Source organism: Heloderma suspectum, chromosome 1 (genome assembly GCF_057233095.1).
Source record: "Heloderma suspectum isolate Gila_16-S chromosome 1, 16-S_ref, whole genome shotgun sequence".
In the NCBI taxonomy this organism is placed as follows: Eukaryota; Metazoa; Chordata; class Lepidosauria; order Squamata; family Helodermatidae; genus Heloderma; species Heloderma suspectum.
Genome location: NC_139458.1, coordinates 404666173 through 404694003, shown reverse-complemented (window position 1 = coordinate 404694003; position 27831 = coordinate 404666173). Strand labels below are relative to the sequence as shown.

Here is a 27831-nt window from a genome sequence, read left to right as displayed (position 1 = left end):
AGTGCTTAAGGGCGCAATCCTATGCATGTTGAGACAGAGAAAAGGCCTACAACTCCCAGAATTCCCCAGCCAGCTGGCTGGGGCATATTGGGAGTTGTAGGCCTTTTCTCTGTCTCAACATGCATAGGATTGCGCCCTAAGTGTGCAAAGTTCTTAAGAACAAGATGATGATGACGCCTATTATTATATAATACTGTTACTACTGTGTGTTTTTTCAAAACTTAATTAAAAAACACACCACTTGGTAAAGCCGTTAGAGTTAAGAAACGCGCGCAATGGCACCGAAGCACTATCGTTAATGAAGACAACCGTCTGCTACCGTCCAGGCGACCGATCACTTCTGCTGCAAGAGCAAAACACTCTCAGCGGATCAAGCCCCGCCCACTGTCGCAAGGCGGAAGAAAGCAACGAGCCGTAAAGCGACAGGGAAAGGGGATCCGTGTGGGCGCAGCGACGGAGGCTCGAGAACATGGGGAAGAGGAAAGCCCGGTTCCAGCACCAGCAGCTGATCAGCAACTTGAGCAAGAAGCAGAAGAAGCACCTGAAGGATTTCGGGGAGGAGCACCCTTTCTATGATCGGTGAGCTGCCGTTCTCAGTAGTTTCTGGAAGCTGGAATTTGCTGATGCGGGCATCACTTCCTCTATGGCAGCCTTTCCCCAACATGGTGCCCTCCAGAAGTGGACTGCAAACCGTCCCCATCAGCTAGGGATGATGGGGATTGTAGTCCAACACCTCCGGAGGGCACCGAGTTGGCGGAAAGCTGCTCTAAGTGCCCTCTTTCCCCCACTCCTGTATCTTACTGCATGCTGGACAGCAACACATTGAGTGATCCAGAGTGGACTGGCCCTGCTATTTTCTCATTTTCATTTCCAACACTTTTTGCTTCTTTACTCCCTGTGTTTGCACCCCCCGCGACTGACAGAGGTCAGAAGACTTGTGATTGTCTCCCCAGGAATGCTAGGGATATGACTAGGCCGCCGAGCCCTCTCAGTGTGCCTCCTCCAAAAGTTGTAGGTATGTAGACCTTGATCACAAGGCATTTGCATATTAGCGGATGTAGGTGCCCCTAGAATGTTGGCTTCCCAGGTAGAGTTGCTTATTGTGCAACTCAATAAGAGCCAGTGTGGAGTAGCCATTAGAGTGTTGGATTGTAAGCAAGTGTAAAGTGATGTCCGTTTGGGCAAAAAATCCCAACGTCAGGTATAAACTGATGAGATCTGACTTAGTGGTGACTGACCAAGAAAGAGATCTTGGGGTTGTGGTGGACAACTCGATGAAAATGGCCACCCAGTGTGCAGCCGCTGTAAAGAAGGCAAATTCCATGTTAGGCATAACTAGGAAAGGAATTGAAAATAAAACTGCCAATATCATACTACCGCTATATAAGTCTATGGTGCAACCACACTTACTGTGTAGAGTTCTCATCACTGCACTTAAAAAAAGACACTGTAGAGTTGGAAGAAGCGCATAGTTAAACTATGGAATTCGCTACCACAGGATGTAGTGATGGCCACCAATTTGAATGGCTTTAAAAGGGGGTTGGACAAATTCCTGGAGGAAAAGGCTATCAATGGCTTCTAGCCCTGATGGCTATGTGCTACCTCCAGTACCAGAGTCAGTGAGCTTATGTACGCCAGTTGCTGGGGAACATGGGTGGGAGGGCGCTGTTGTGCTAATGCCCTGCTTGCGGGTTCCCAGAATACAGCTGGTTGTCCACTGTGTGAACAGAATGCTGGACTAGATGGACCCTTGGTCTGATCCAGCAGAGCTGTTATGTTCTTATGTTCTAACTGAGGGCGCAATCCTATGAAGATAGTCGGAAGCACTATCTGGAGCACAGAGGAGATCTTTGCCTCCGCTTTCCAGGTGCCTTGCATTTCTGCTGCAGCAGTGCTTCGGAGGGGGAGGGAAGGAGGCTGGGGCAGCCATAGGAAATGTCATTTGGCTGCTGGCCATGTCTCCTGCCCTCCCCACTCCCGGGAACACCCCCTTTCCCCATTTCTCAGTGCAGAGATGTAGCCAGAACTGTGCTGGCTACAAGGGGGAGGGGAGCGTGTTTTCTGGGCTCCAGGGTTGGAGCCCTGTTTACAACTTCGGAGCCCCAAAACCAAACAGTCCTATGTCCCCCCCCCCCGATGCTGTCTGAGGGACATAGGATTGCTCCATCCAATGATCAACTCCCCTATGAGGAAAGGTTTAGCTTAGAAAAAAGGCGAGTAAGGGGAGACATGATAGAGGTGTACAAAATTATGCACAGTGTGGAGAAAGTGGATAGAAACACATTTCTCTCCTTCTCTCATAATACTAGAACCAGGGGTCATCCCATGGAGCTGATTGGTGGGAGATTCAGGACAGATGAAAGGAAGTACTTCACACAGTGTGTACTTAAACTATGGAACTTGCTACCACAAGATGTAGGGATGGCCACCAATTTGGATAACTTTAAAAGGGGGTTAGACAAATTCATGGAGAATAAGGCTATCAACGGCTAGTAGTCCTGATGGCTATATGCTACCTCCAGTATCAGAGGCAGTACACCAGATGCTGAGGAACATGGGTGGGTGAGTGCTGTTGCACTCATGTCCTGCTTGTGGGTTTCCCATGGGCAGCTGGTTGGCCACTGTGTGAACAGAATGCTGGATTAAATGGATCCTTGGTCTGATCCAGCATGCCTCATCTTATGTTCTTATGACTGGAACTTAGGAGATCCAGCTTCTAGTCCCCCATTCAGCCCTGAAGCCCCCTGGGTGACTTTGGACCAGACTCTCAGCCTGGCGTACTCCACAGTGTAGTTGTGAGGATAAAATGGAGGGGAGGAGGGCCGTGTAAGCTGCTTTGGGTTGCTTGCAGGAGGAAAAAAGGCAGGATATAAATGTAATAATAATAATCTCATTGCACAATGCCTTAGGGATATTGAGGAGGGGGCCAACAGGCAATGGTTCAGCTTTACAGCTACCTACCATAAGTGGCGTAGACGATCTTCACCTCCCCATCCTCCCACCCTGCAGATTTTGTTAAAAGATGCTATTTAGCCCATCTAGCAAGGGTGCTTCAGAGGGGGAGAGAAGGAGGCTGGAAGAGGTTCAGAATAACTCATATCCTGGCCTCTCCAGTCTCCTCCCCTCCCCGCCAACCAGAACGCCCCCTTTCCTCATCCTCTGATGTCGCTTTTCCGACCTCAAAGGGCAGTCTGCACAGTTCTTTCCGCACTGGCTGCTAGGGGGTGGGGGGAGGAGGGTCGGACCTCGAACTCCCCCTGCCGAGGTTGGAGCACTATCTCCGACCTTGGAAGGGGGAATCTGAACAATCCTATGGACCCTGTGATGTTCACCCAGGGACCATAGGATTGCTCTCTAAACAAATAAAGTAGCAACATGGAGTTGTGCTCAGTAATACTCTCTCCTTACTATGCTAAACCGTCATGCACTTCCTTCGTGGCTGTTTTAATCTTAAGGACTTCAGAAAAATCTTCATGGTTATGTATTTGTCTCTCTAATCCGCTTATCAGATGGTGAAGAGAAATTAATTTAAGTTATTTCCTTTCAGGGTTTCTAGGAAAGAACAATCAACTCAAATTTGTGAACTGGTAAGACTGTTGGTACCTTTTCTTTATGTGTCCCTTTTTTGTATTTTTATTAGGAGGTGAATAAAATTTACCGGAAACACTAACGCACAAGATTTTGCTAATTCTATAGCATAGTTTTGCAATTAATAAAGCAGGAGGTAGTTAATCCTTACAGCTTTCTCCACCTTTGAGGTCTCCATGCTTGATTGCATATTACTTATAGCAATCTTCCCCAACCTGGAGGCTATCAAGATGTCATGGACTAGAACTCCCATCATCCCCAGCCAACATGGCCACTGGCTGTGAAAGATGTAGTCCTGACACATCTGGAGCACCACCAGGTTGGGGAAGGCTGATATATAGTCAGGGCAAACTGTATTCTGTGCCCAGGTTAGGCAGAAAGTAGATCTCCAGATTTTTGGACTTCAACTCCTAACATTCCCTGACATTGGCCATGATGGCAGGGGCTTCTGGGAGTTGAAGTCTAAAACATCTGGAGATCTACCTTCTGCGACCCCTGTTCTATGTGTCTTTGGAGCTGCCTTAAAGTGTGGTATTTTTCACAGAATTCTAGATCCAGCAGATCTCAAGTTTCATTTACCCTTAGCACTCATGGGTATAATGGAAAATTTGCACATCTGAAGACTAAAAAGGTGGCGAAAGTGTTTGTTACAGTTTGCAGCAACTGTAGAATACAGCAATCCCAACTGTTGGCTCCAGTTCATTTTCTCTTCCCACCCCACTCCAGCCCACCTATATGCGTTAGCCTTGAACTTTTCTCCTTCCATTCCCTTATTACTTGCCAAATAATACTAGGTTGTTTGAAAACTGGAAGCTTGGAAGCAGAATGAAAAGTGCATGTTGAGTAAGAGATGTAAACGCCTCTTAGATGCAAAAACTGTTCTGAGCACATAATTTGGATTTCCTTGCCACAAAACTTGGAATGTCCTTAAAGGTTTGGTTTTTTCAAATTGGCACCATTTATGTACATCCCTGCCTAGGACAGTACTCCGTATTCCAGTGTCAGTGGATAAGGAAGAAAGGAGTCAATAACTGGGGCTGCCTTCCCCAATCTGATGCCCTACAGATGTGTTGGACTACACCTGCCATTATCTCCAGCCAGCATGGCTAGATGTTAACACATCAGAAGAGCACCATGTTGGGGAAGACTGCTGCTGTAGGGCTTGCCAGTGACTATTTAAAATGGGTGTTGAACTTTCAGCTCGAGGGCTGAATTCCAGTTCAGAAAAGCTCCTAAAGGCCGCATTCCACTGGTGGGCAGAGCCAAAGGCAAAAGGGGCAAGGACAGAATTCCTCTGTATTTTAGCTTGAAGCTCTTCCTGCCAGCACCTAAGCCTTAGGAGAGGCATTTCAACCTTTTAGAATAAGGAAAAAAACTACACTACAGCCCGGAAACCACCAAATGATCAGTGGTCAGGGAAAGCTGTGTGGCCATCTGGGGAACCCCTTTGGGCCTGATTGGAACACAGGAGGGCTGAATTTGGCCCCTGAGTCTGGGGCTCTGCACCCTTGATTTAAAAATATCAATTTAAAACAAAATTGGATTCATCAGTGGTCTACATCAATGGCGCACAACCTGCAGTCCCCCACAAGGATTCCGTGATCCACCCACCCCCTGCTGCTAATTGCCCAACCACCTATCCTCTACAGCACTCTTTTCCTGCCTCTGCTACCAGTGAAGAAAGAGCAATCTGTAACAGGATCACTGGTGTGCGTGCATGCATGTGTGAATGCATGTAAGCCCCGAGCCAACATCACAAATGGCCCCTGGGACTGAAAAGGTTGTGCACCCCTGGTCTGTAAGCATGAGGTCCTATATTCAACCCCTGGCATTGCCAGTTAACTGGGTTAGGAAACACCTCTGCCTGTGAACCTTGCAGAGTTGCTGCCAGTCGGTTTAAGCAATGCTAGGCTTCATATATATCTGTGGTCTAAAGGGGACATCACGTGTCTGTATCATTGTGTTTGTGCTCTGGGATATTTTTTTGTTTCCATCATCAGTCTGAAGATTCTGACCAGTCGAGCTTGGAAAGCGATGCAGAGAATGATTCGGAACCCGTCTCAGTGTACCACAAGCTACTGTCCACTTTGAAAACTGCTCCATATTCAGACAACGAGGAGGAGGAAGAGGATGGATCGGAAGAAGGAAGTGACAAGGATGGCACAGAAGTAGACAGTGATGAGGTGGAGGATGAGGGAGAGATGGAGGATGAAGTACCAGAATCAGGTAGTGCAGGGCATTTTTAATCTGTGAATTTCACATGTTCCTGGGTTGGTTGCATAATGAGGGTCATTTTCCTCGCATTTTGAGACGGGCTTTTTTTTCTTTCATCATGTGACAGTGCACTATTAATGTTGTGCAGTCCCTTTAAGAGACAGGCTCACTTCCTCCCTTCCTGTCTAGTGTGGGGAATTACCAGCCTTGTTATTGGCTGCGGGTTGGAGGAGGTAGCATACAGCCCAAAGCACCAGCAGGTGAGGCAGTGAATTGATTAAGTTATTTATTTACTGCATTCTTATCCCACTTTTCAGACTACTACTGCCTCCCAAAGTGGCTAACAACAGTAAAAAAGAGAGACGGGCCCTGCCATCAGGCTTACAAACTAAAATGACAAGATGCACAAGGGAAGGGGCATGGAAGGAAAAGGTGATGGGCTCTAAGCAGGCATTTAAATGTATTTATTTATTACATTTTGTCCCTCCATTTTTCCTCTTGCCCAGGGTGGCTTATATAATCCTTCTCTCCATTTTATGCTCACAACATAAAATGGCCTGTGAGGTAGGTTAGGCTGAGAGTCGGTGACTGGCCTAATGTCACTCAGCGCACTTCATGGCCAAGCGGGAACTAAAACCCGGATCTCCCGAGTCCCAGTCCAACACTCTAACCACAACACCACTGCCCAGGCTGATGCTCCCTTGCTGGTGGTCCTGCTTGAATGGCAGTTGGTGGCTCTTGTTTCTTGGGTTGATTGATGGGGCCAGAACGTTCTTTCTCCCTTACTTCTGTAGTCCCAGGGGAATTGTCAGTTGAAGTCAAGTGCTCTTTCCAGCTTCTTTAAGGTATGATAGTTATGATAATGGATCTATGATCTAATCTTACTCAACTGGCATCCAACAGCTAGTATAAGCTTGTGTAGAGTATGGATATACAGTTTCTCTCAAGAAAAAATATCCATCTACTGCCAAATCTAGAAGCACTAAGATTTAAGGCAATTGTGGGCTGTAGCTCTTGCACAAACTCACAACCTTTTCTTTCTTGATCTTTCATAGAGAAGGAAGCATTGCTGGAGAAAAATAGCCAAGAGGAACCCAAAGGTCCAGATACTTTGAGGGACCTACAACTTGAAACTGCTGAAGACTTCACAGATTTACGGCATGAATCTGAGTTTAGTCTGGAAACCAATTTCATAGAGGAAATGTGTAGTGATCCCAGTGCAGATCGGAAAGAAAGTAGTTCTTCTGTAGAAGTTATAAAAGGTAAACCGCAAGATCTCTTTGATTTTTAAAAATAAAAGTGGGGCCACTGCCTGTAAACTCACCTCTGCAGCATTTAAACCAGGTCTGTGCAACTTGAGAGCTACAAAACTGATTTTCCTGTTAGATATCATGTTTGGAATCTTTGACCAGCTTCTAATAATTAATTGTTCCTACCGATGACTATTACTCTTTTCCACAGATCAGCTTCTTTTAAATGTTTCGGAATCGAAGCTTGGTTCCAGTGTTCTCAGTTTCGGTCAGTCCCATAACCATGTTTTTATCTCTTGACACAGATCAATTTAAGTGTCACATGGATGAAGAACTAGACGAAAAAGAAGTAGATAAAATCCTTGCACACTCAAAATCTACCAGCCAGCTTAAGGTAACTTGTCCCATGAGCAGTGTAGTTCCTTGGATTTGTTTCTTAGATTTACTAGGTCTAAGTTCAAAAATCTTTAACTCGTCCATTTATATGTTCAGCTTCTGTAAAAGAAGATAAATAAAGAAGGTGATGCCAACATGAGAGATTTGGATTCTGGGACCACGGGCTATACTTCCTGGAAGATGGACTGTTGGCAAGGGACGGGTTGCACCTCACAAGGGCTGGGAAGAATGTGGCCACAGCATGAAGAACTTTATCAGGAGGACTATAAACTGAATCCTACGAGGGAGGGAGACGTAAAGTTGGGGGTAACAATGGACGAAAACTCATGCACCACAATGGACACAACAACAGCTCTAATAGCACCCAGTAATAGTCTTCAAAAACATGTAGGAAGAAAGCCAAACTATAAAGCACATGGTCTTCGATGTCTACATACTAATGCCCAGAGTATGGCAAACAAACAGAACGAACTTGAACGCTTTAATACGGGAGGGAAATTATGACTTGATAGGTGTAACTGAAACTTGGTGGGATGACTCCCATGATTGGAATACAGCAATTGAAGGATATAACTTGTTCAGAAAGAACAGAAGGAACACAAAGGGAGGCACTATATGTGAAAAATACATATCTCTGCACAGAAATACAGGAGGATGAGCTTGGTAGCCCCATCGAGGGCATCTGGGTTAAAATAAATGGAGCAAAGAATAAAAGGAACATGGTGGTTGAAGTCTACTACCAGCTACCCAGTCAAGGAGAACACAAGGCTGAAACTTTTGAAAAGCAAATTGCCAATGTTTCAAGGAAGCAAGATGTAGTAGTAATGGGGGACTTCAATTTCCCCGATATTTGTTGGGAGACAAATTCTGCAAAACATGGCCCCTCCAAGAAATTCCTGACTTGTGTTGCTGATAACTTCCTCCTACAGAAAGTGGAGGAAGGAACTAGAGGATCGCCTATCCTTGACTTGATCCTAACCAACAGAGATGACTTAGTGGATAAAGTAGCAGTTACGGGAACTCTGGGGGAAAGTGACCATGTTATACTTGAGTTCTTGATTCTAAAAGAAGCAAAAGCCGAGTGTAGCCAAACGCATACCCTGGATTTTAGGAAAGCCAATTTTAATAAACTCAGAACAATGATAAGTAAGGTCCCATGGCGAGTGACTCTAATGAGAACAAGAGTCCAACATGGGTGGGAGGTGAGGGGAGATATAATAGCGCTCTTCAAGTACTTAAAAAGTTGTCACAGAGAAGAAGGCCAGGATCTCTTCTTGATAATCCCAGAGCAGAGGACACGGAATAATGGGCTCAAGTTACAGGAAGCCAGATTCTGGCTGAACATCAGGAAAAACATCATATTATTCTAACAGTCAGGACAATGGAACCAATTCCCTAGGGAGGTTGTGGGCTCTCCCACACTGGAGGCATTCAAGATGAAGCTGGACAGCCATCTGTCAGGGATGCTTTGACTTAGATTCCTGCATTGAGCAGGGGGTTGTCTTATAGGCCTCCTCCAACCCTACTATTCGATGATTCTATGAACCTCACAAAGTCTGTAACATTGCAATCCTATGCATGTCTACTGGGAAGTAAGTCCCATTAAGTTCAATGGGTCTTAATCCCAGGTAAGTGTGAATAGGAGGGTAGGTAGCCTTTTGGGCACATGGGAAATTTGAGAAGCTGTCCTGGGCACAACCATAAAATGGCTGCCATGGGTGGGCTTGGCTAGTCACAAAGGACAAGGAAGCTGCCCAGAGCCATTCATGGGAAATTAAGATGGCAGCAGCTAGAAGCTCTCACTTCTCTTTAAAGAAATCCCAGCTGACAGTAAAAAAAAAAAAAGCAAAAGCAAAAATATTCCTTAAATAAAAATTGAGAGGGTTGTGGTGTCTCAGTGGGAGCCAAAGAAAGTGTCTGGGGGCACCATGTTGCCTATGCTGGTGTATAGAATTGCATCTTAAGAGGGGCAATTGAAATTCTGTTGTGTTAAACTTCTGTGTGCTTTCCTTTTAGTGGCCGGTGCTGGGTCAGTTAGCTTTTTCTTCCACGTTGGAGAAGTTCGGAACAATTAAGCCAGATAAAGAAGCTGATCTGAAACAGCTTCATCTTCACAAGCCATTAGGATCCACTTGGCCGAAAGTGAACAGCCTGTTCCTTTCAATGCAGACAAAGTCGAAAGATCAGCCATTTACCCCTTTACAAAGAGAGCTCTTCTGCATTATGAATTCATACAAGGACTTGTTCTACACAGAGAGGACCGCTCTAAGAAATGGGGAGGAGGTTCGCCATGTCTACTGCCTGCATGCCCTGAACCACGTGCTGAAGGCAAATGCTCAGGTGCTTGGCAATAATGCCAAGCGAAGGGACCAGAAACCTGGAATTGATGATGAAGGCTTCAGGGATCAAGGACTCACTAGACCAAAGGTGAAAGGATTTCCTTAATGTATGGTTATTGCACAGATAACATGGCTTGGTGTATATCATTATACCTTTTAAGCCAGGTGCAATAATATCCCTGGTTTAAAGAGAGCCAGTGTGGTGTAGTGGTTAGAGTGTTGGGCTGGGAGTCGGGAGATCCGGGTTCTAGTCTCCACTCGGCCATGGAAGCTCACTGGGTAACTTTGGGCCAATCACAGACTCTCAGCGCAATCTACCTCACAGGGTGGTTGTTGTGAGGATAAAATGGAGGAGGGTTATGTACGCCACCTTAGATTCCTTGGAGGAAAAAAGTTGGGATATTAAATAAACAAACCAACCAGGGGTCCAGAACCTTAAGCCCAGGGGCCAAATCCAGCCCTCCTGGGTCCCAATCTGGCCCTCTGGGGTTCTAGAAATGGCCATGCCCCTCCCCCCAACCACCGATTGTTTGGGGTTTTCCTGGCTTTTTTGCAGTTTTTCCCCATTCTAAGAGGTTCAAATTCTGCTCTTACGGCTTAGTTACTGGCAGTAAGTGTTTTAAGATAGCAGTGCTGGTATGTTTGGTCTTTTGCCCCCACCCCTTTTGCCTCCAGTCACAAATGCAGCCCCTGAGAGCTTCCCCAAAATGGAATTCAGCCCTTGAGCTTAAAGAGGTTCTGTAGCCCTGCCTTAAACAGAGCTGCTGTCACGCAGGAAAGACTTCCTTCAGGTCACCCTGTGAATCCCTGACCAGTGGTGGAAGTGTAAAGCCACTTATGACTTGGTAGCCACAAGGTAGAGGTCCTTGGTTCATTGTTTTGACTGGAGAGTAAAAACAACGCAGCTCTCCATGAGTTCAGAACCATCATGTAATAAGACAGCAAATGATTCTATCCATCAAGATTGTCCAGCCCCAATTGCACTTCTCTCATATCTGAAACTCTGGGCCAGTTTTGGTTTTTGAACTTGGGTACAAAATGAACTTAAATAGTAAAATCCACATGCCTGCTGCTCTTTGCTTCTCTAGGGTCTGTCCCTTAGGTGACCTTAAACCTTGTTTTGGGCTTGTGTAACCTTTCTGGGTCAACCATCCATGTTTTGCCTTAAATATTCTTGGCAACACTCAAATGTGAGCTAGGGAAGGGGAGTCTGATGATGAATGAGAAGGTATGCCCTTGAGAACTGACCACCCATATACCCCACAGACAAATGTTCTACATCAAATATTTTTAAAGTTCTTACTTTTGGGACCACTTCTTCCATAGCAATCTGGCCATCTGCTGTGATCGAAATCTGAGGCCTTTCTTCAGGTTCCCCTGCCATCTGATGTGCAGTGGATGGCAGCTGTCGAGAGAGCCTTTTCAGTGGTGGCTTCTCATCTTTGAAATGCCCTCTCCAGGAAGGCCTGCCTGGCTACTGTTATTGGCCCCTCATTTCTATAATTTAGGCACCAAGCCAAAACCCAAGGCTTTAAGAATTTAAACATTTTTAACTTAGATCAGTTTTTATTTTTACTGGGCTATTTGAATGGACAGTTGCTGTCTTAGTTTGTATATTTTATTTTATTATTTTCTATTTTAATTTTATTGTATATAACTGGTTCGTTAGCAGCCCTGAGAGCATACATTGATGTTGAAGTTGCAGGATATAAATTATGTACGTAAGGCTGCAATCTTATATGCAGTAGATGTGTAAGATCGCACTGTAAGCAAATAAATATTTTAAGAGATAGATAATCAGCTAAAACTGGACTGAGGGCATAGCAGTGGGGATTTTTCCTTCCCACAGCAGTGTGTTCTTGTAGCACTTAAAAACACACACATGTACAGACTAAAGTATCTACAATACAGCAAGCTTTGTGTGTTTATGCTTTGTGAGGCTTTTTTTGAAAAAACAAACACCTTTCTAAACAAAATGGAATTGCTTTTATTTACATTTTTCTGCCTAGGTGTTGGTAGTGGTGCCCTTCCGGGAATCCGCTTTGCGTGTGGTCCATATTTTTATCAGTCTTCTTGAATCGGCAAGTCAAAAGAAAATCGACGTGAGTAACAAAAAACGGTTCAAGGGGGAGTTTGGCTCAGATCCAGAAGAGAAACCTCCAAATCTGAAAAGGCCTGAAGATTATGAAGCTGTTTTTGCTGGGAACATTGATGACCACTTCAGAATAGGTACTGACATTCTATGATCAGTCATTTTAGCTTTAAAAGATGTGACAGACTGGGTTCGGACGATTGCGTAGGGAGAAGAAGCCATTGTGGTTTCTGCCCATGGATGCTGCGCGCTTGACTGCTATTTGTATAATTCCCTGTGATGCGCCGCAGGTTGTCCGAACGTGGTGACTTACAGTAGACGTTGTAAGGTGGGTACGAAGCCACCCCGATGCACCACGCACCAAGTTTGGAGGACATGCCAACCCACACTGTATCACAGGGAATTATGCAAATGGCAGTCATGCACACAGTGCATGCAGGATGGGAGGGAGAGGCCATGATGGCTTCTTCTCCCTACATGATTGTCCGAACACCCCCAGAGGTTAAAGTGTTAAACATGTTTTACCAATTGTTGAAAGCCCACCAAATGTCCAAAATAATGGCTATGTACACATGTCACTTTAAGCCTAAAATTATGGCTTAATACACCAAATGTGAATGAACAGTGTGCGCATAATGCATCCCTTTCTCCTTTGTGCCTTCCTTTCACTCAAGCAGGTAAACTACCCAGGAAGAGGATAAGTTCTTGTGATGTCCATAACTGGGATTATGGTTTGTTGCATCAAAACAAGCTAGGATTCGCAGGCCAGTTTTAAACCAGAGGTTGGCCTACGAATCCTGGCATGTTTGGCGTATTAAACCATAATCCTGGATTTGGATATCACAAGAAGCTATCCCTCTTCCTAGTTGAATTTACCCATCACATGAACAGAGGGTTAAAGTGAGAACAAATGGGTTGTGTGCACTAGTCTGCTTGTTCCTATCTTGTTCATATCTATCTTAAAATGCTCATTGCTATTTGACTTTCATACAACCTCTCTTTTCCCATTTTGACTTCTTAGGGCTGCTTCATTCATCATAAATTCCTACAGCTCAGCAGTGGTATAGGTTTACTGGAAAATGTTCCAGTGTCATAAATCAGTTGGGATGTGATTTCGCATGTTTGACATATTTAACAATTTTTTTGAAGTATAGGATATTAATTTTACATGCTGTATACATAGCTCTGATTTCTTTTCAAACAGCCAAACACATTTGAACTGAAATACTTGCTTAGGGCAGGGGAAATCAATAAAGTACAGTTTATGTAGTTAAAATAGTCAAAACTTTACTTGGAAATTATTTTTATTGCAATATTATAAATATTTTAAGACATGAAAACAGAATGAGGCAGTTTGCATGAAATGTCAAATCCGTTAACTCATAGGATGTATGCCCTGCGAGAGCCACTTCCACTTACTGTAAACAACCCCCAATTCATGTGATTGGAGGTTGTCAGTGTGACATGTGAACCCAGACTGCTGACCCCGTGGTTTGTTGTTGAGTTACCTGCTGGGTTGTTCAGGCCCTAAAGAATCCAGTGGTCTGGGTTTGCATGTCATGTTGACAACCTCTAATAACGCCGATCAGAGAAGCGGCTTGTGTCCCCACAAATTGTGACTTAAATAACCCATGATTTAGTACAATTAAATAACCCATGATTTAGTACAAAATTAGTACAATTAACAGTTTTCAATGTCTTAAATTTCTTCTCTAACTGTAAACAAGTATATGCTAATGACCGAGTTCACACATCATGGCGGCAAATCATAGAATAGAATAGTATGATTTGCCGCCGTGATGTGTGAACTCGGTCATTAGCTTGTTTACAGTTAGAGAAGAAATTTAAGGCATTAAAAACTGTTAATTGTACTAATTTTAATATGCCCAACGAGCTATGCATTTGTACTATATATGCATTCATACCTTCTAGGAATAGTCACCAGAGAAACGTTTATAACTTTGACACTGCCTCCAATTTGACTAGTATCTGCTAATTTTTATGAAACAATGTTTTTTTAGAAATGTAAATATTTCTGTGGAAAATTCCATTGCATTGCAAAAGATTCCTGTGGAAACTTTCATTTCAGAAGCCTTTCTGCAGAAAAACTTTCCACCCCACATTATTAGAAGGGGGGTGGAAATTACCCAGTTAGAGCTAGGAAACAATCCTGCCTGAAACCCTGGAGAGTTGCTTCCAGTCAGTGTTTACAACACTGGGCTAGATGGAACCCGGGTCTGGCTCAGCGTAAGGCAGCTTGCTGTGTTCCTAATCCATGCATCTTCCTGTGCAGAAGTTGTTTCGTTGTGGGAATTCCTTTATGTGTAACTAGGTCTTGAGTTGATAAGCTTTTATACTAAAAAGTCCTCAGTTTCAGAAAACCCAATACAATTTGTCTTTTAAAAAGGAATGATATTGTATCGGTCAATTCTGTCTTAATTATGCCAGTATGGTCGTTTGTCCGGACAGTAACCTTGACACAAATGCCCAACATGGGTCAGGTTGCATGGGTTTGATGTGTTTCAAATAGTTGTGCTTCAAGCTTTATAGATCAGGGGTGGGCAACCTCTTTTGGGTCAAGGGCTGCATTAGTAGCTGTGGAATCCTTTGGGAGCTGGCAGTATGTGATGTGGTGGTCAGCGGTACCAGGACACATGTGATGGGATTATTTAATAATGATGCCTCCTGTTAGAAAGGAAATTAGCAGAGTAAAAAAGAAAAGGCAAAACAGAATGGGTGTGTACCAATCCCACATGCACACAGGTTATCTTAGGCTAATGAAAGGAGACCACACCCTTCTTCAGTGAAGAAAAAGAAAACAGTTTGACTCACAAATATTCTTGCATATAAAATGCAGGTACAAGCTAGAGTTTCAAAAGGAGTTTGCTCTGTCAATTTCGTCTTCCACTCACACCCACCTACCTACCTCTCTGCAAGGATCTCTGGGAGGTAAAGTTAAAGCCTCCCCCACCAGCAGTCTTGATCAAGATTGCCAATTCCTCACTGCTAATAGCAGTCTGTTCCCTGCTGATGAGGTGGGCAGAGCATGAAGGCTGTAGGTTGTGAAGCTCTGCCTGCCTATCTGTATGTCACGCCTGTTTACCTGTGCCTGAGACATTGCTGCCAGTCAGAGTAAACAATACTGGTTGAGATGGATCAGCAGTCTTGACTCGGGTCGGAGGCAGCTTCTTGTCTGTCTGTCTGTATATCCTGATCCTTTTGTTGGCTGTTTTGTCATATGTTATGTTACGTTTCCTGTAGTATGCTCTAGATGCCATGCTGCCTTAAACTGCCCTGATCTTTCTGTCTACTTACCTAAAGATTGATTTAAAATAGACTAAAGGTTGTAGAGATACAAGCTAATCCAAAATCTCATTGAACACTAGCACTGACAATCACTACATGTACAACCCCAATTTGCAACTGATTTTGCCACTAGACTGTTTTGTGCAGGGGTGGGAAGTGGAGGGCCAGTTGTATTCTGCCCCCCTCCCCCCCCTCCAGCCACTGTCTAGCTGCACTAGTCGGCCCTTCCTCCTCAACAGTGGGGAAGAGGTAGACAGGAGTGGAGTAGCTTACACTAACTTGGAGTGTGCAGCAGAATCCTTTGTACTGTCACAGTACACCAGGACACATTCTCACAATGGGTCAGAAGCAGTGCAAAACTGTATCTTGTGTTGGTTTCATCCTTGAAAGCCCTAAATGGCTTAGGACCTGGCTATCTAAGGAACTACCTGCCTCATTATGAACCTGTCCAAGTAGTAAGATCTGCAGGAGAGGCCCTTTTGAGGGCACCATTACCCGTAGAGGTCTGTTTGTTGGTCATGAGTGAAAGCGCTTTCTCCTGTGTTTCCCCCAAACGATGGAATGTGCTCCCTCAAGAACTATGACTGGCCCCCACTCTCTTGGCCTTGAGAAAGGGTGTGAAGGTGCATCTTTTCAATTTAGCCTGTCAATATGTCTAGTTTTTAATATTTTAATGATTTTACTGTTTTAAATGTTCTTGTCTTTATTGCAAGGTTTTATTGTTTTCTATTGTTGTACATTGCCTTGGTGTCTTTTTAACAGATAAGGCAGTATATAAAAGTTAATAATAGTAATCCTCGTCTTCTGACCCAGCTGGTTGCTTCATGTAAAGTGAGAATATGCCCTTTAGTCCTCTGTGAAAGTGCAGAGGACACCGGAGACACACTCCAGCGTTTGTTCCCTGCCTCCTCCTGGCTACATCTCACTTGGAATATAGGAAGCTGCCTTATACAGAGTCAGACCCTGGGCCCATCTAGCCCAGTATTGTCAACACTGACTGGCAGTGGCTCTCCAGGGTTTCAGGCAGGAATTTTTCCAGCCCTACCTGGAGATGCCAGGGATCAAACCTGGAACCTTCTGCATGCAAAGCAGGTGCTCTACCACTGAGCCACAGTCACAGCTTGCCTATTTCATAGCCCAGCTGCCCACTTGAGAAGGGAGGGGTTGAGCAGTGGTAGGTGCAGGAGGCAGCCAGGGGATCAGATGGTTCCTAGGTCACCAGTTGCCAAAGCTTGATGTACATCATGCGCTTACGTGCTGAAGCTGTAATTTTGTAAAGAAGTTATGTATGCGTCGCATTTATTATTATTCTGGTGTTCTTTAACCCCACATGTCCCCACTCCTGTACTGTTGTGAAATGGTTGTCGAAGTCATGAGAAAACTAAACGTGAGTTTGATTGCAGTGTTGAGATACTGGCTTGCCCGTAGCTATTAATCAGGAGGGGCCTGAAGAAAGCCTGCATCCAGTAACCCAAACATTTTGCTGCTTTGGAAAATGGTGGCTGTGTAGTTAAAAGGCCTGTGCTTTCCAGCTGAGCTCTCCTGTGTGCCGACGAGGTGCAGCAAGTCTAAACATTGGCTGAGCAGAAAATATTAAGACTGTTTCAGAAAGTGTAATTCCATGCTGCTTTGTCAGTGGCTTATGCAGAGAATTTTCTGATGATATCGAGAGCACCAGCTATGAGAAGGCAGCCTTCAAACTTAGTGTTACTTGAAGGCATTGTCTCATGAAAGATATTGGATAATATAGCAAGAGAGGCAAGTAGTACCTCATTAATGCCACTGATGATCTTCACTTATAATTAAGTGAAGTTGCCAAATGGTTCCCTTCAGTATTCTTTTCCCTGTACAAATGTCTTACCCATTTACAACCTGCGCCGAAAGAAACGGAGGAGTCTCCTTTACCACAGTTATGAACATGGTTTGTTGCATTCCTTTCTGCAATACCCGTTGCCCCATGAGCATTTTACTGAAATATGTCATTGAAAAGTTAGAATGTCAAAGGCTTTGTGCCACTTTTCATGCCGTCCCATCTCCCATTCTTAAAAGAGCACTCAAGCATCTTCTAATATTAATGACACTAATTTGTGCCCTTTAAAAGCAGTTTAAAAACTGCAAAGCATTCTGGTCAGCTGAATGTTCATGCTTAACAGTGAAATCCTATCCATGTTTACTCAAAAGTAAACATGCGGTAGCCCTGTTCAGGTGTCTTGTGTGTAGGGTTAAAGTGTGGCTGGGGACATGAGTGCTCATGTAACCCCCACCTTGCACGCCCAGTACTCAGTTAATTTTTTATCTTCTATTGTGCATTTTTACAAAGCAAACTGAAAACATAACAAAACCTAAAAAAAAGAACAAAATACAAATACAACGACATCTTCAAAAATCCTCAGTTTGTAATATTACAATATTTGAGAAAGAAAAAAAAGGGGGGGAATAGGTTACACATAAACTTCAGTAAAAGCAGGTTTCAGTCAGAACTCTAAAGGAGCTATCCAAGATGCACAGCACCTTGGGTAGCTCTGTTAGAGTACTGGCTGGTTCTGACTGAAACCCAGAGCAGATTCAACACCCCACTGCCATCAGAGCCACCAGCCTCCACTGCGGTCATGTTTATTGCTATAGCCTGTTTTTTCAGCGGTCTCTTCCATCACAGGCCTGGTTCACCAGGAGAGAGACTAACAGTTTCAGCTCCGCTCATCCAAATGCAAAGGAAACAAAATGGCCCTTGAGCATTGTGGGATAGTGTATAAGAGAGAGCCCATTGGTTAAATAATGGCTGGCTGATGTAATCTTACTTGTGTGTGTTTGAACAGGTGTTGCAGTTCTTCAGAAGAGTATGCGACTGTATGCACCATTTTACTCCTCCGATATTATAATCGCATCTCCCCTTGGTCTGAGGACGGTTATTGGCGCTGAAGGCGAGAAGAAGAGAGACTACGATTTCCTCTCATCAATAGAAATTCTTATAATAGATGAAGCTGACGTCTACCTAATGCAGAACTGGGAGCATGTGTTGGTAATGCCTTCTAAACCTTGTTTTTGGCATACCATGCTATGGTTGCCAAGATGCTTCATAAATGGCCACTAGATTTTAGCTTCTAGAAATGTGACTGTTTTCATTTGAATTAAATAGGTAGACAAATGTCTTCCTGTTTGCTGAGAATGGATGCATTCTTTGAGATGAACATTGCTGATTCCCTCACTACTACTGCTACTACTACCTCTTCTTCTTCGCTATAAAGAAACAAAGCAAATGAGCTGTCCTCCACAGGCAAGGCTTTTCCTATGCTAGAAAATTATGTGGAGCTCTTTGTAAGGACACTTTGAACCGGTGTAGCGCTGTTGCAAAAACAAGGGAAACATGGAAAAGCAGTATAAAGGACTATTGGTCTTTGCTGTCTCTGTATTGTTTCCTGTAGGCTAGTAGTGGAACAATAGAACTAGCTATAACCTTGTAAGAAATAAAATTTCTAAAAAAAAAACCCAAGACACCAGATTGTCCAACACTGCAGTTATACCAAATTGGGTTCTATGGACTTTGTGGCACTGGGACATGCTGCAGTGATAGATGGCTCCGGTCTCCTGGATGGTGCAGCACCAGTGGTTTACCAGTTTGAGAAGCAACTAAGGTGGCTTCCTACCAACAACAGTAAAAGGTTTCTACCAACAAAGAAGGTGTGTGTGTGTCTAGTTCAATATTCCAGACCTCATAGGAAGCTGCCTTATCAGTCAGACTGTTGGTCCATCTAGCCCAGTATTGTCGACACTGACTGGCAGCAGCTCTCCAAGGCTTCAGGCAGGTGTTCTTCCTGCCCTACCTTGAAATATCAGGGATCGGACCTGGTACCTTCTGCATGCAAAGCACGTGCTCTACCACTGAGTTACGGCCACCTCCATGCATGTGTCTCCCCCCCCCCCCCCCCGGCCACTCCTGTTTTTTTTTTTAATGCAATACATTGTTCTGGTTGTCTTTTAATGTTTTAATATTTTTACAATTTTAATATTGATGATTTAATTGTATTTTAAACTTTTGTACAGTTGTATTTATATTTCTATTTATAGGTTTTAATTGTAGTAGTTTTAACATTGTAAGGCCGCCTTGAGTCCCAGTATTGGGGAAAAGGTGGGATATAAATAAATATAATAATAATAATTGGGGGGACAGGGGTGGGATGGTTATTTTCTCTGTTTGCCTCTTTCTGCAAACTGAAACAGAATGACACACATGTTGTATTTTTTTAATCTCGCAGCACCTGCTTAGCCACATTAACCTGTTGCCTTTGGAATCTCATGGGGTGGATTTCTCACGGGTGCGAATGTTCAGTCTGAACAACTGGTCCAAGTATTATCGGCAGACGCTGCTATTTGGCGCCCTCCAGCACCCGCAGATCAACTCTATCTTCAATAAGCAGTGCTTCAATTACAGGGGACAGGTTAGTTCACAGACCTGTCGGTAGCCCTTTTATAGACCTGAGGAGGGCTTGCTGGGCCTTCATCATGACCCTGAAGCAATCAAAAAGCTTGTGGGTTATATAAACCTTCCTATCTCTTATGTGCTTAATGTTCCCAACCAAGCTGGTTGTAGACTGTTGCTGCCCCTGCCACTGGTTAGTACTCTTGTCTCCTGCTTCCAAATTGATACTGAAGCTTGTTTATTAAAATACAATTTTCCTCCCAGTATCAAGTAAAAATATAAATCTTGTCACGCCACTTCTTAACATAGGGATGAGCAATGTGCAGCCTGCAGGCCACATGCAGCTCCTGCTGCTCCCCCCCCCCATTATAAATAAAAGATATAATTAAAGAACAAAAATGGCATCCGGAGCAGCCATTTTGAAGCCTTTTTGACCCTTTTAGGGCTCCGTAGCTATTATTGGCACCCTGTAGCTGCTGCAGATGCCTTTTTTTTTCCTGGCAGTGCTGGGGGGTTTGGGGGGAAGGTACAACCTACAGGGAAGAGCTGGGGCGGGGGACAAAAATGGCCCCAGACCTCCCAAAGTTGTCCACCCCTGATTTAAAAGAAATGTTCTGGTTCAGCCTCCCAACTCCCTTGCGTTAAAAACAAATCTTGGTTCATTGTAAAATAGGGATCAGCAACTACTGTCTCTGGAGTCAAATACACCCATGTGAGAGGCACCATCTGCCTCTCTCCCCTGTTTGACAGCTTGGAGGCCCAGAGGCCTGTGTGGAGGGGGAAGTGCCCTTGGGACTTGTCAGCAGTCTACTTCAGGAAATGGAGGGGAAGGGACCACGACCAACCCATCCTCCATAGTTGCTGACCAGGAATGTAGAATCTTTTGAACTCTATACTGTTCAGGGCAGCTTCCCCCATCCTGGTACCCCCTCCAGACGTGTTAAGAGTATGACACATAATCTTGGTTTGAATCACATAACTATTAAAGTCTGTTTGATTAAAGTAGGGGTGGGCAATTTCCGGGGGAGGGGGCAAGTTGCCCTTGCGCCCCCCCCCCCGAACCCATCCGCAGCCTGCCGCACCACTGAATTTGCTGCCAAAATTGAGTGCGGTGGCAAAAACCCTGGTGCTTTTGCTGTAAAACAAGGCACGCAAGGAGCATCGCCTTTGTTTTTCAACAAAATTGCCGGGGGGGGGGGGTGCTGCTGCTGCTGCAGGAGCAAATTTGGCCAGGAGAAGGGCCACAAAAAGGGCCAGAGAGGCCACATGTGGCCCACCCCAAATTAAAGTCAGGGTTCCTTATACGTTTGAGAATTGCTAGATTTGACGTACGAACCAACTGACGTTGAGTTTTGGAGGTGTCACTGTGAGCGAGGGCAGATTGAGAGAGAGTTCCCTCTGAACCTCGATGTCCACAAGCAGCGTAGCTCTGAATATTGGATGCTGGGGCCGAACAGTGATGGTAGTTGTCGTTGTCATGGCCTGCTTCTTTGCTTCTAGGGCAGGGGTGGGGAACTAGTTTGCCCCTGGGACCAATCTGGCAGCCTGGATGATGTTAGCGGGTGGGTCCCCGTCTCCAAGCTGCTCCCCTTCTCCATACATCATCAAGTGCCTCTCTGATGCCCATTTTAAGTTTCTCTGTGCAAAGAGAGGCACAGAGCCTCTATCCGCACAGAGAAAAGGACTTGTCCGGTGCTCCTCAATTGGGGAAAGGGGGCAAAGCCAGCTTGGGACTTAGCAGAGGCCTCGAGGAGCGCTCTAATTGGGCAAGGGGAGGGAGGAGTAAAGTCAACTGAGGCACAGCCCCAAGGCAGTGGCTCTCTTCGTCCCCCACTCCCTCTCTCTTCTGAGGGGGCAGAGTTTGGGCTTCCCGCAGGCCAGATGGGATGGCTTAGTGGGCCAGATATGGGCTGCGGGCCGGAATGTCCCTGTCCCACAGGCATCTACTTGGCCATTATTTTTGGAAACAGAATTTTAGTCAAGATGCACTGCTCTGTTTCAGACCAGCAAGCCAACTCTTTCTGTCTTAAGCTGAGAGCTGATCTCAAAACCCTGGTCTGATGTTAGTTTTCTGCCACTGTTGCAATTGCTTCTTGCAGGTAGCTGTAAGGAACGCACCCTTGACGGGTTCCATCAGTCATGTTGTGGTACAGCTCCCTCATGTTTTTCGCAAAGTAGAAGCTGAAAACTCTATTTCTGTAATAGATGCAAGGTAATGCAGCCTTTTGTGTTGTGCTCCCCCGATGGCAGCTTCAAATTCTGTGCTCAGCACAGTGCAGAGTAGTGGAAAGCGTGGGTGTTTTTAAATTAAAAAGACAAACCAACAAAGCTTGCTGTGTGGGATAACTTCAGTCTGGCAGCGTATGTGCTCCTGCATATTTTAGGCTAATTGCTGTTGTGCTAAAGAAACCTTTATGTTATATATCAGCGCTGAACAACTTGTGCCCTCCAAATGTTTTGGCCTACAACTCACATCAGCCCTAACCAGCATAGCCAGTGGTGAGGGATCATGGGAGTTGTAGACCAAAATACCTCAAGGGCCATAAGTTGCCCACCCCTGGTATATACTAATAGCAAACTCATTCTCTGATCATGGATCCCAAGCACAAGAGGGAGGTATCAGCAGGCTTGGGGGAAACCCTGAGGATTGCAGAAATATCCCTCCCCCTGAAAAAAGCCCTAAGGGGGAGGGAACCCTAAAAACAGCCCAGTGAGGACTGAACAAGCTTTAGTGGGCATGGAATGCTAACTGATGGTTTGGGTGGGAGGCAGAAGGTGAAATGGAGCTGGAGAATGGAATGGAGTGTCCTGGAAGAGGTTATGACTGGAACCCTGAACAGGAATGCTCCACATTGCAACCTTTTTTGCAGGTCTGGCTTCATCTTGCTAGTTTATCTCTTTGGGGTGTTTTGGTTTAACATAAGAAGAGCCCTGCTGGATCAGACCAAGGGTCCATCCAGTCCAGCACTCCGTTCACAGTGGCCAACCAGCTGTCCACAGGAAACCCACCAGCAGGACATGAGTGCAACAGCACTCTCCCGCCAATGTTCCTCAGCAACTGGTGTACACAGGCATACTGCCTCTCATACTGGAGGTAGCGTATAGCTATCAGGACCAGTAGCCATTGATAGCCTTCTCCGCCATGAATTTGTCCAATCCTATTTTAAAGCCATCAAAATTGGTGGCCAGCACTGCATCTTGTGGAAGCAAATTCCATAGTTTAATTCCATAGGTTTCTGTAAGGTAAGCTGCTCTGTCTGCAGTGTTATCATATTTGCCATAAAGATGCTGTTCTTGATAGGCTTCCTGTGGCTAGAGCAGTGATGCACAACCATTTTGCACACCCTTCCCCCCCTACACAAACATTTCATTCCGTTCCAGCTTATCTATTTTTTCTCATATGTTTATTCCCTTTTATCTATTTCATCCCATCCCATCTTTTTTTCTTTCTTTTTTTAATAAAGAACATTACATTTCAGCCCCCACCCCTCCAGTCTTACTTTTTCTGAGAAAAAACGCTGTGCGTTGCTCTGCTTCCTGGTAGCAGCAGTAAGCAGCAAGTCTTGTGTGTAGCAGATCACCTTCCCTTAGATGCTCTGAGGGAGCCCTGTGGCTCCTGCCATAGAAGCCTTGTTCCTAGAGCATCCCCAGAAGCAGGAAGATGCTGGAAATGAAGCTTTGCAGTGGGCTTTACTCCTTTTGTGTGTGTTTTTGGTGGTGGTGGTGGTGGTGGTGGCAGCAGATACTGGGTGTCTTGGGGTGGGGGCTCCTGCAGTCCATGCTTTTTGCATACCTGGGGTAAAATCCAACATAAGTCCCACTTAGAGTAGACCCACTGAATTGAATGGGACTTCAGTTAGTCACTGGGTCCCATCTAAGTAGGATTTTACCCTTGGGCTAGAAAACTCTGTACTGACTCTCTGGATGGTCTCCCCCCCCCCCCCCCACCGGCCGCCCCTTAATTGCATTTACAGTGTATTTGCGCTGTGTGTGTGTATTCAACATTTGTATTAGATGTTGCAAAATTGACTTTTGGAACTCAGTAACATACCTGTATTTTCTTAATCAGGTTTCACTTCTTCACTGACAAAGTGTTGCCTGAGTATCGTGATGCTGTCATGTCACACACACTCATCTATGTTCCATCCTATTTCGATTATGTGCGTCTTCGTAACTACTTCAAGAAGGATGAGCTGAGCTTTACGCACATGTGCGAATACACCAGTAAATCTGGCATTTCCAGGGCAAGGCAATTCTTTCTAAAGGGAGAGAAGCCATTTCTAATATTCACAGAACGTTTCCACTTTTATAAAAGGTAAGCTGGTTTAGCTGTGCAATATTATGGAAAGCTTCCTACAGTACAGGAAGATTTCTGACATAGTATTATTATTTGTAAACCACTGTAAACATGGCTTTTTCCAAAGGACAGGTTCGACAGGTCCCAAATATAGGTTAGAAGGCTATACACAGATGGTTCAAATTCTGAATGTGTTAAAAGTTGATGTTTCTCAGGCTATGTTCTATCCTCTTCTTCCCCTAAGAGAGGGAAATGTATCCTGGGAATCAATGCCAGGTTATGGCATCATGATGCAGTGTGTCTTTCCTTTTTGTGGCTTGAAGCAATTAGATGGGTGGATAGCAGCTACTGTTAAAGAGTTATTAGTGATTGTTAGGCATCCAAATGGGATAGGCAGTTTATGAATAATGGAAGTGATATGTTGATTGATTGGTTACTGGGCAGTTTAAAAGTTCACTCAATCAAAGTTCCCCAGGCAGTGAACAATATATTAAAAACATAACACAAAGATCAAAACAAAAAATAAAAACAGAGCAGAATAAAATCAAGATAAAACCAGCAGCAAAGATAAAAACCATTCCAGCACGTAAAACCACATTAAAACTAACAGCAGAATAAATTGCTGAAAACAGTAAAACCAGTTTTTAAAATGCCTGGGACAATAAAAAGGTCTTCATCTGGCTCCAAAAAGACCATAGGTACTAGGTGAGCCTCTCTGGGGAGAGCATTCCACAAATGGGGTGCCATCACTGAAAAGGCCCTCTCTCTTGTAACTGTCCACCTCATCTCATTTGGTGGGGGACCAATAAGTGATTGCTCTGTGATGATTGTAGGTCTCTTGTGTCAAGTTGTGTACTCATCAACACCTGTTTGATAATGGCAGAGTGCCTGGGTAGCACATATATGGCTGCCGGTTATATCCTTGGAATTTTCCAGTTCAGAGGTCTTAGGTAGCAAGGCTGTGCAAGATTTTGTTCCAGGTGGGAAAACCTTCACCAACGTGTGTGCACTTGTAGCTCAACAATCTGAATGGAGGTGTCAGAGCATGACTGACAGATTTTACTTGGAGAAGCTTTGATGAAGCATATTCTGTTGGGGGTGGGGGCTGGTTGCAAGGGGGGTCTGGCAACAACATGTTCTGACATGGGATATATCACTCGACAAAATGGGTACAAGGATGAAGACCAACTGGAGACAGAAATTTGTTTAGGTAAAGTTACCGCTGCTGTGGATAAACCATGCAAAATGCCACTCAAGTGTCTCCTTTATTTGCTTTCTGACTGACTGGTTCTACAGAAGCAGATGAGGCCGTTCTTGGTTTGCAGTCGCCCTTTCCTGCAAAGACAAATAATTAACCTCCTCAGAACATGCCCAGAAAAGATGCAGTCCTTTCCCAGAGGTTTTACTTGGTAAATTCAGTGGAATGAACAAAGGTGGAGTGAGATGATGCAGCTTGATAAGAGAAGAATGGGCCTGCGGGCGGTTAACTTGCCAGCACACAAGACCCAGAAAGGGTGAGGCAGTTGTAGATTAGAAAAGGCTTAGTTGGAAAAGCAGCTTTTGAGCAGGTATTAGAAGGTGGTGAGGAGAGAGATCAGCAAGAGGGAGCTGTTCAGGTATCCAGAGAGCCATGTTTTTGGTGGTTAGCAGTCTACAGGAGCTATTTCTACCACCTCATGTTACAACTTTAATCCTGCTTTCATCAAAATGGGTTACGAACACCCACAAATTTCACTAGGTGGAAACCCCACTATTCATTTTGTTTAGCTGAAGTCCCATCTCCCACGTTCAAATTCCTGGGGTCTGGTATAGAGAGGATTGAAGAATTTAAAGTTAACCTATAACTTTGTGAGTTATGAAAAAGCCTCTGTTGCAGTGTACTGTTGCGGGTGACCATTTTGAGCTCTTTCCTCTTTATTCAGGTACTCAATTAGAGGCATCAGGAACCTCATTTTTTATGAACTGCCAACCTATCCACATTTCTATAGTGAGGTCTGCAATATGTTGAAGTTGGCAGGCAGCAGGGAAGAGGCCACCTTGACCTGTACGGTGCTTTACTCAAAATATGACATCCAGAAGCTGGCTGCTGTGGTGGGTGTCGAACGGGCAGCCCAAATGCTCCAGTCTTCCAAAAATGTGCACCTTTTTGTCACTGGAGAAATGGAATAAAATAAGCAGAAAACTGAAATTTGGATGGACTCCTTGGTTTGTTTAATAACAGACTTGTTTGAGGCATGTATTTCTTCTGGAACAGGTGCTAAAAGAGGGAAGTTATTTACACAATATCTTTGTTTTTAAAGGATACAATTTACATTTCATTGAAGAAATAAAGGTTGCAAAAAAGTGTGCATTTCTTCTTTGTGTTATAGTAATAATACCAAAGCCTGGGACATATAGCAGGGGCAGCTATCTGAAATGGGGAGGAGTGGGGTAACTAACTGAAACTGAAATTTGGGGTGCAGATAACCCCCTACCCAGCCCTCCATAGGCTGAGTGATGTGAAAGGGGTGTTGCCATACCCTCTATCATCATTTGGTCCCCAGCTGCTGCGCTGGGTGCATGTTTCACTTAGCATGTCCATTGGAGAAGGCCTGCACACAGCAAAACCACTTTGCCTGCCCTGCACCTTCTCCCACTGGGGAGAGGAGGCTACAGGTACATTTCCATACTGCCAATAGCCAAAGCTGTCTGGGCAGTTCACAACAGTTAAACCCATACGATATAACAACATGACAACACAGTATAAAACTTAATAGTTTAAAAGTACAGTAACACTATGGAGGAAGGCAAAGGATGGGTGAAGCCCATTTGCCTGTGTTTGCAGGGCTCCTTCAAGCGTCGGATGAGTGCACAGCCTACGTGCCTTCAATCCCCTTGTAACTGATTGGAGATAACAAGGTGATTCCACTCCCTGCCTCCTCTCTAAGTCCCTGATAGCCTCCAGGCCTTGGGGAGGGGAGTAGAAAAAGCTCATGGAGAGAGCTCAAATCTCCACAAACCAGAGCCCACCCTGATAGAGGTACTGTACAGGGTAAACACGTTTCTCTGGTCCAGCCTTCCCCAACCTGGTTCTCCTCCAGGTGTTTTGGACTGCAATTCCCATCATTGCTCATGCTGGCTGGGGCTGATGGGAATTGTAGTCCAAAACATCTGGAGGAGAACCAGGTTGGGGAAGGCTGCTCTAAGAGAAGGTTAATGTCTGTAAAGATGGGGCTGGTTCTCGTTTCCATTTTTTATTTCCACATATGGATGGCAAAGGGTGCATTTGGGGCAGTATCTGTCTGTCTCTCATTTCCAACATGGCACTATCATCAATGTAGTAAAGAACAGTAAAGCCCACATGATTCCCCAAAGGATGAAGATATAGCAGCCATAAACTAGTGGTGTGGGTGTTTTGGACTTTTTACTCAGTTTTAATAAACTCTCCAATACATTACGGTAAGGAGCAACACTTAGTAGCTGTTGAGAAATATTATTTGGCCCCACACTTGACAACTCCCAGGATGTAAGGATGTTACCGTGGGGCATGCTGGTTGTTTTTTAGGGCCTGGTCCATCACTCTACCTTCTTAAAGTTCCCTCCAGTAAAACTAATTGCTGACCAGGACATTGCAGTGGCCAGACAGCTGTAGCCACTCACTATCTGAATATCAGCAGCAAACATGAGAGAGAGATCATGTAAAACAAAAAGAACAATGCATCTTGTGGCACTTTAAAGACTAACAAACTTGTTATGATATAAGCTTTCATGGACTAGAGTCCATTTCACGAGGTACATGAAGTGTTATCCTAAGCTACGGGTGTGTGTATGTATAGGGGAGTAAACAGCAAAGTTGGAGGATAATAAAATGCAGAAAGTACAGACAGTGACACATATTACTAGTGGCCATTCACCAAACAGTTGTTGCCAATAACACTAACATCCTGGCACTG

The 27831-nt window shown here is 44.6% G+C and overlaps 1 protein-coding gene across 2 annotated transcripts; it reads left to right on the top strand.

Moving 5' to 3' along the window:
• Nucleotides 1–416: 416 nt before the first annotated feature.
• UTP25 (UTP25 small subunit processome component) lies at nt 417–26939 on the top strand. 2 transcript variants are annotated; one of them, XM_084828891.1, is made up of 12 exons: nt 417–579; nt 3548–3587; nt 5589–5814; nt 6858–7064; nt 7358–7446; nt 9465–9875; nt 11797–12016; nt 18002–18204; nt 19439–19621; nt 21702–21814; nt 23672–23917; nt 25822–26939. In XM_084828891.1, the coding sequence occupies exons 1-12, from the start codon at nt 470–472 to the stop codon at nt 26066–26068; spliced, it is 2295 nt and encodes a 764-aa protein (XP_084685017.1). In that variant the 5' UTR covers nt 417–469; the 3' UTR covers nt 26069–26939. The 2 variants fall into 2 exon arrangements, with proteins under 2 accessions (XP_084685017.1, XP_084685018.1); XM_084828892.1 differs by lacking the exons at nt 417–579; nt 3548–3587; nt 5589–5814 and adding an exon at nt 6120–6234.
• The last annotated feature ends 892 nt before the right edge of the window (nt 26940–27831 follow it).

Bases quoted from the DNA above. Each gene is read 5' to 3' on its own strand.
- UTP25 (XM_084828891.1), top strand. From the start codon at position 470: ATGGGGAAGAGGAAAGCCCGGTTCCAGCACCAGCAGCTGATCAGCAAC. The intron at 7,447-9,464 runs GTAACTTGTCCC...CTTTCCTTTTAG, and splicing joins AATCTACCAGCCAGCTTAAG to TGGCCGGTGCTGGGTCAGTT. The intron at 23,918-25,821 runs GTAAGCTGGTTT...CTCTTTATTCAG, and splicing joins CGTTTCCACTTTTATAAAAG to GTACTCAATTAGAGGCATCA.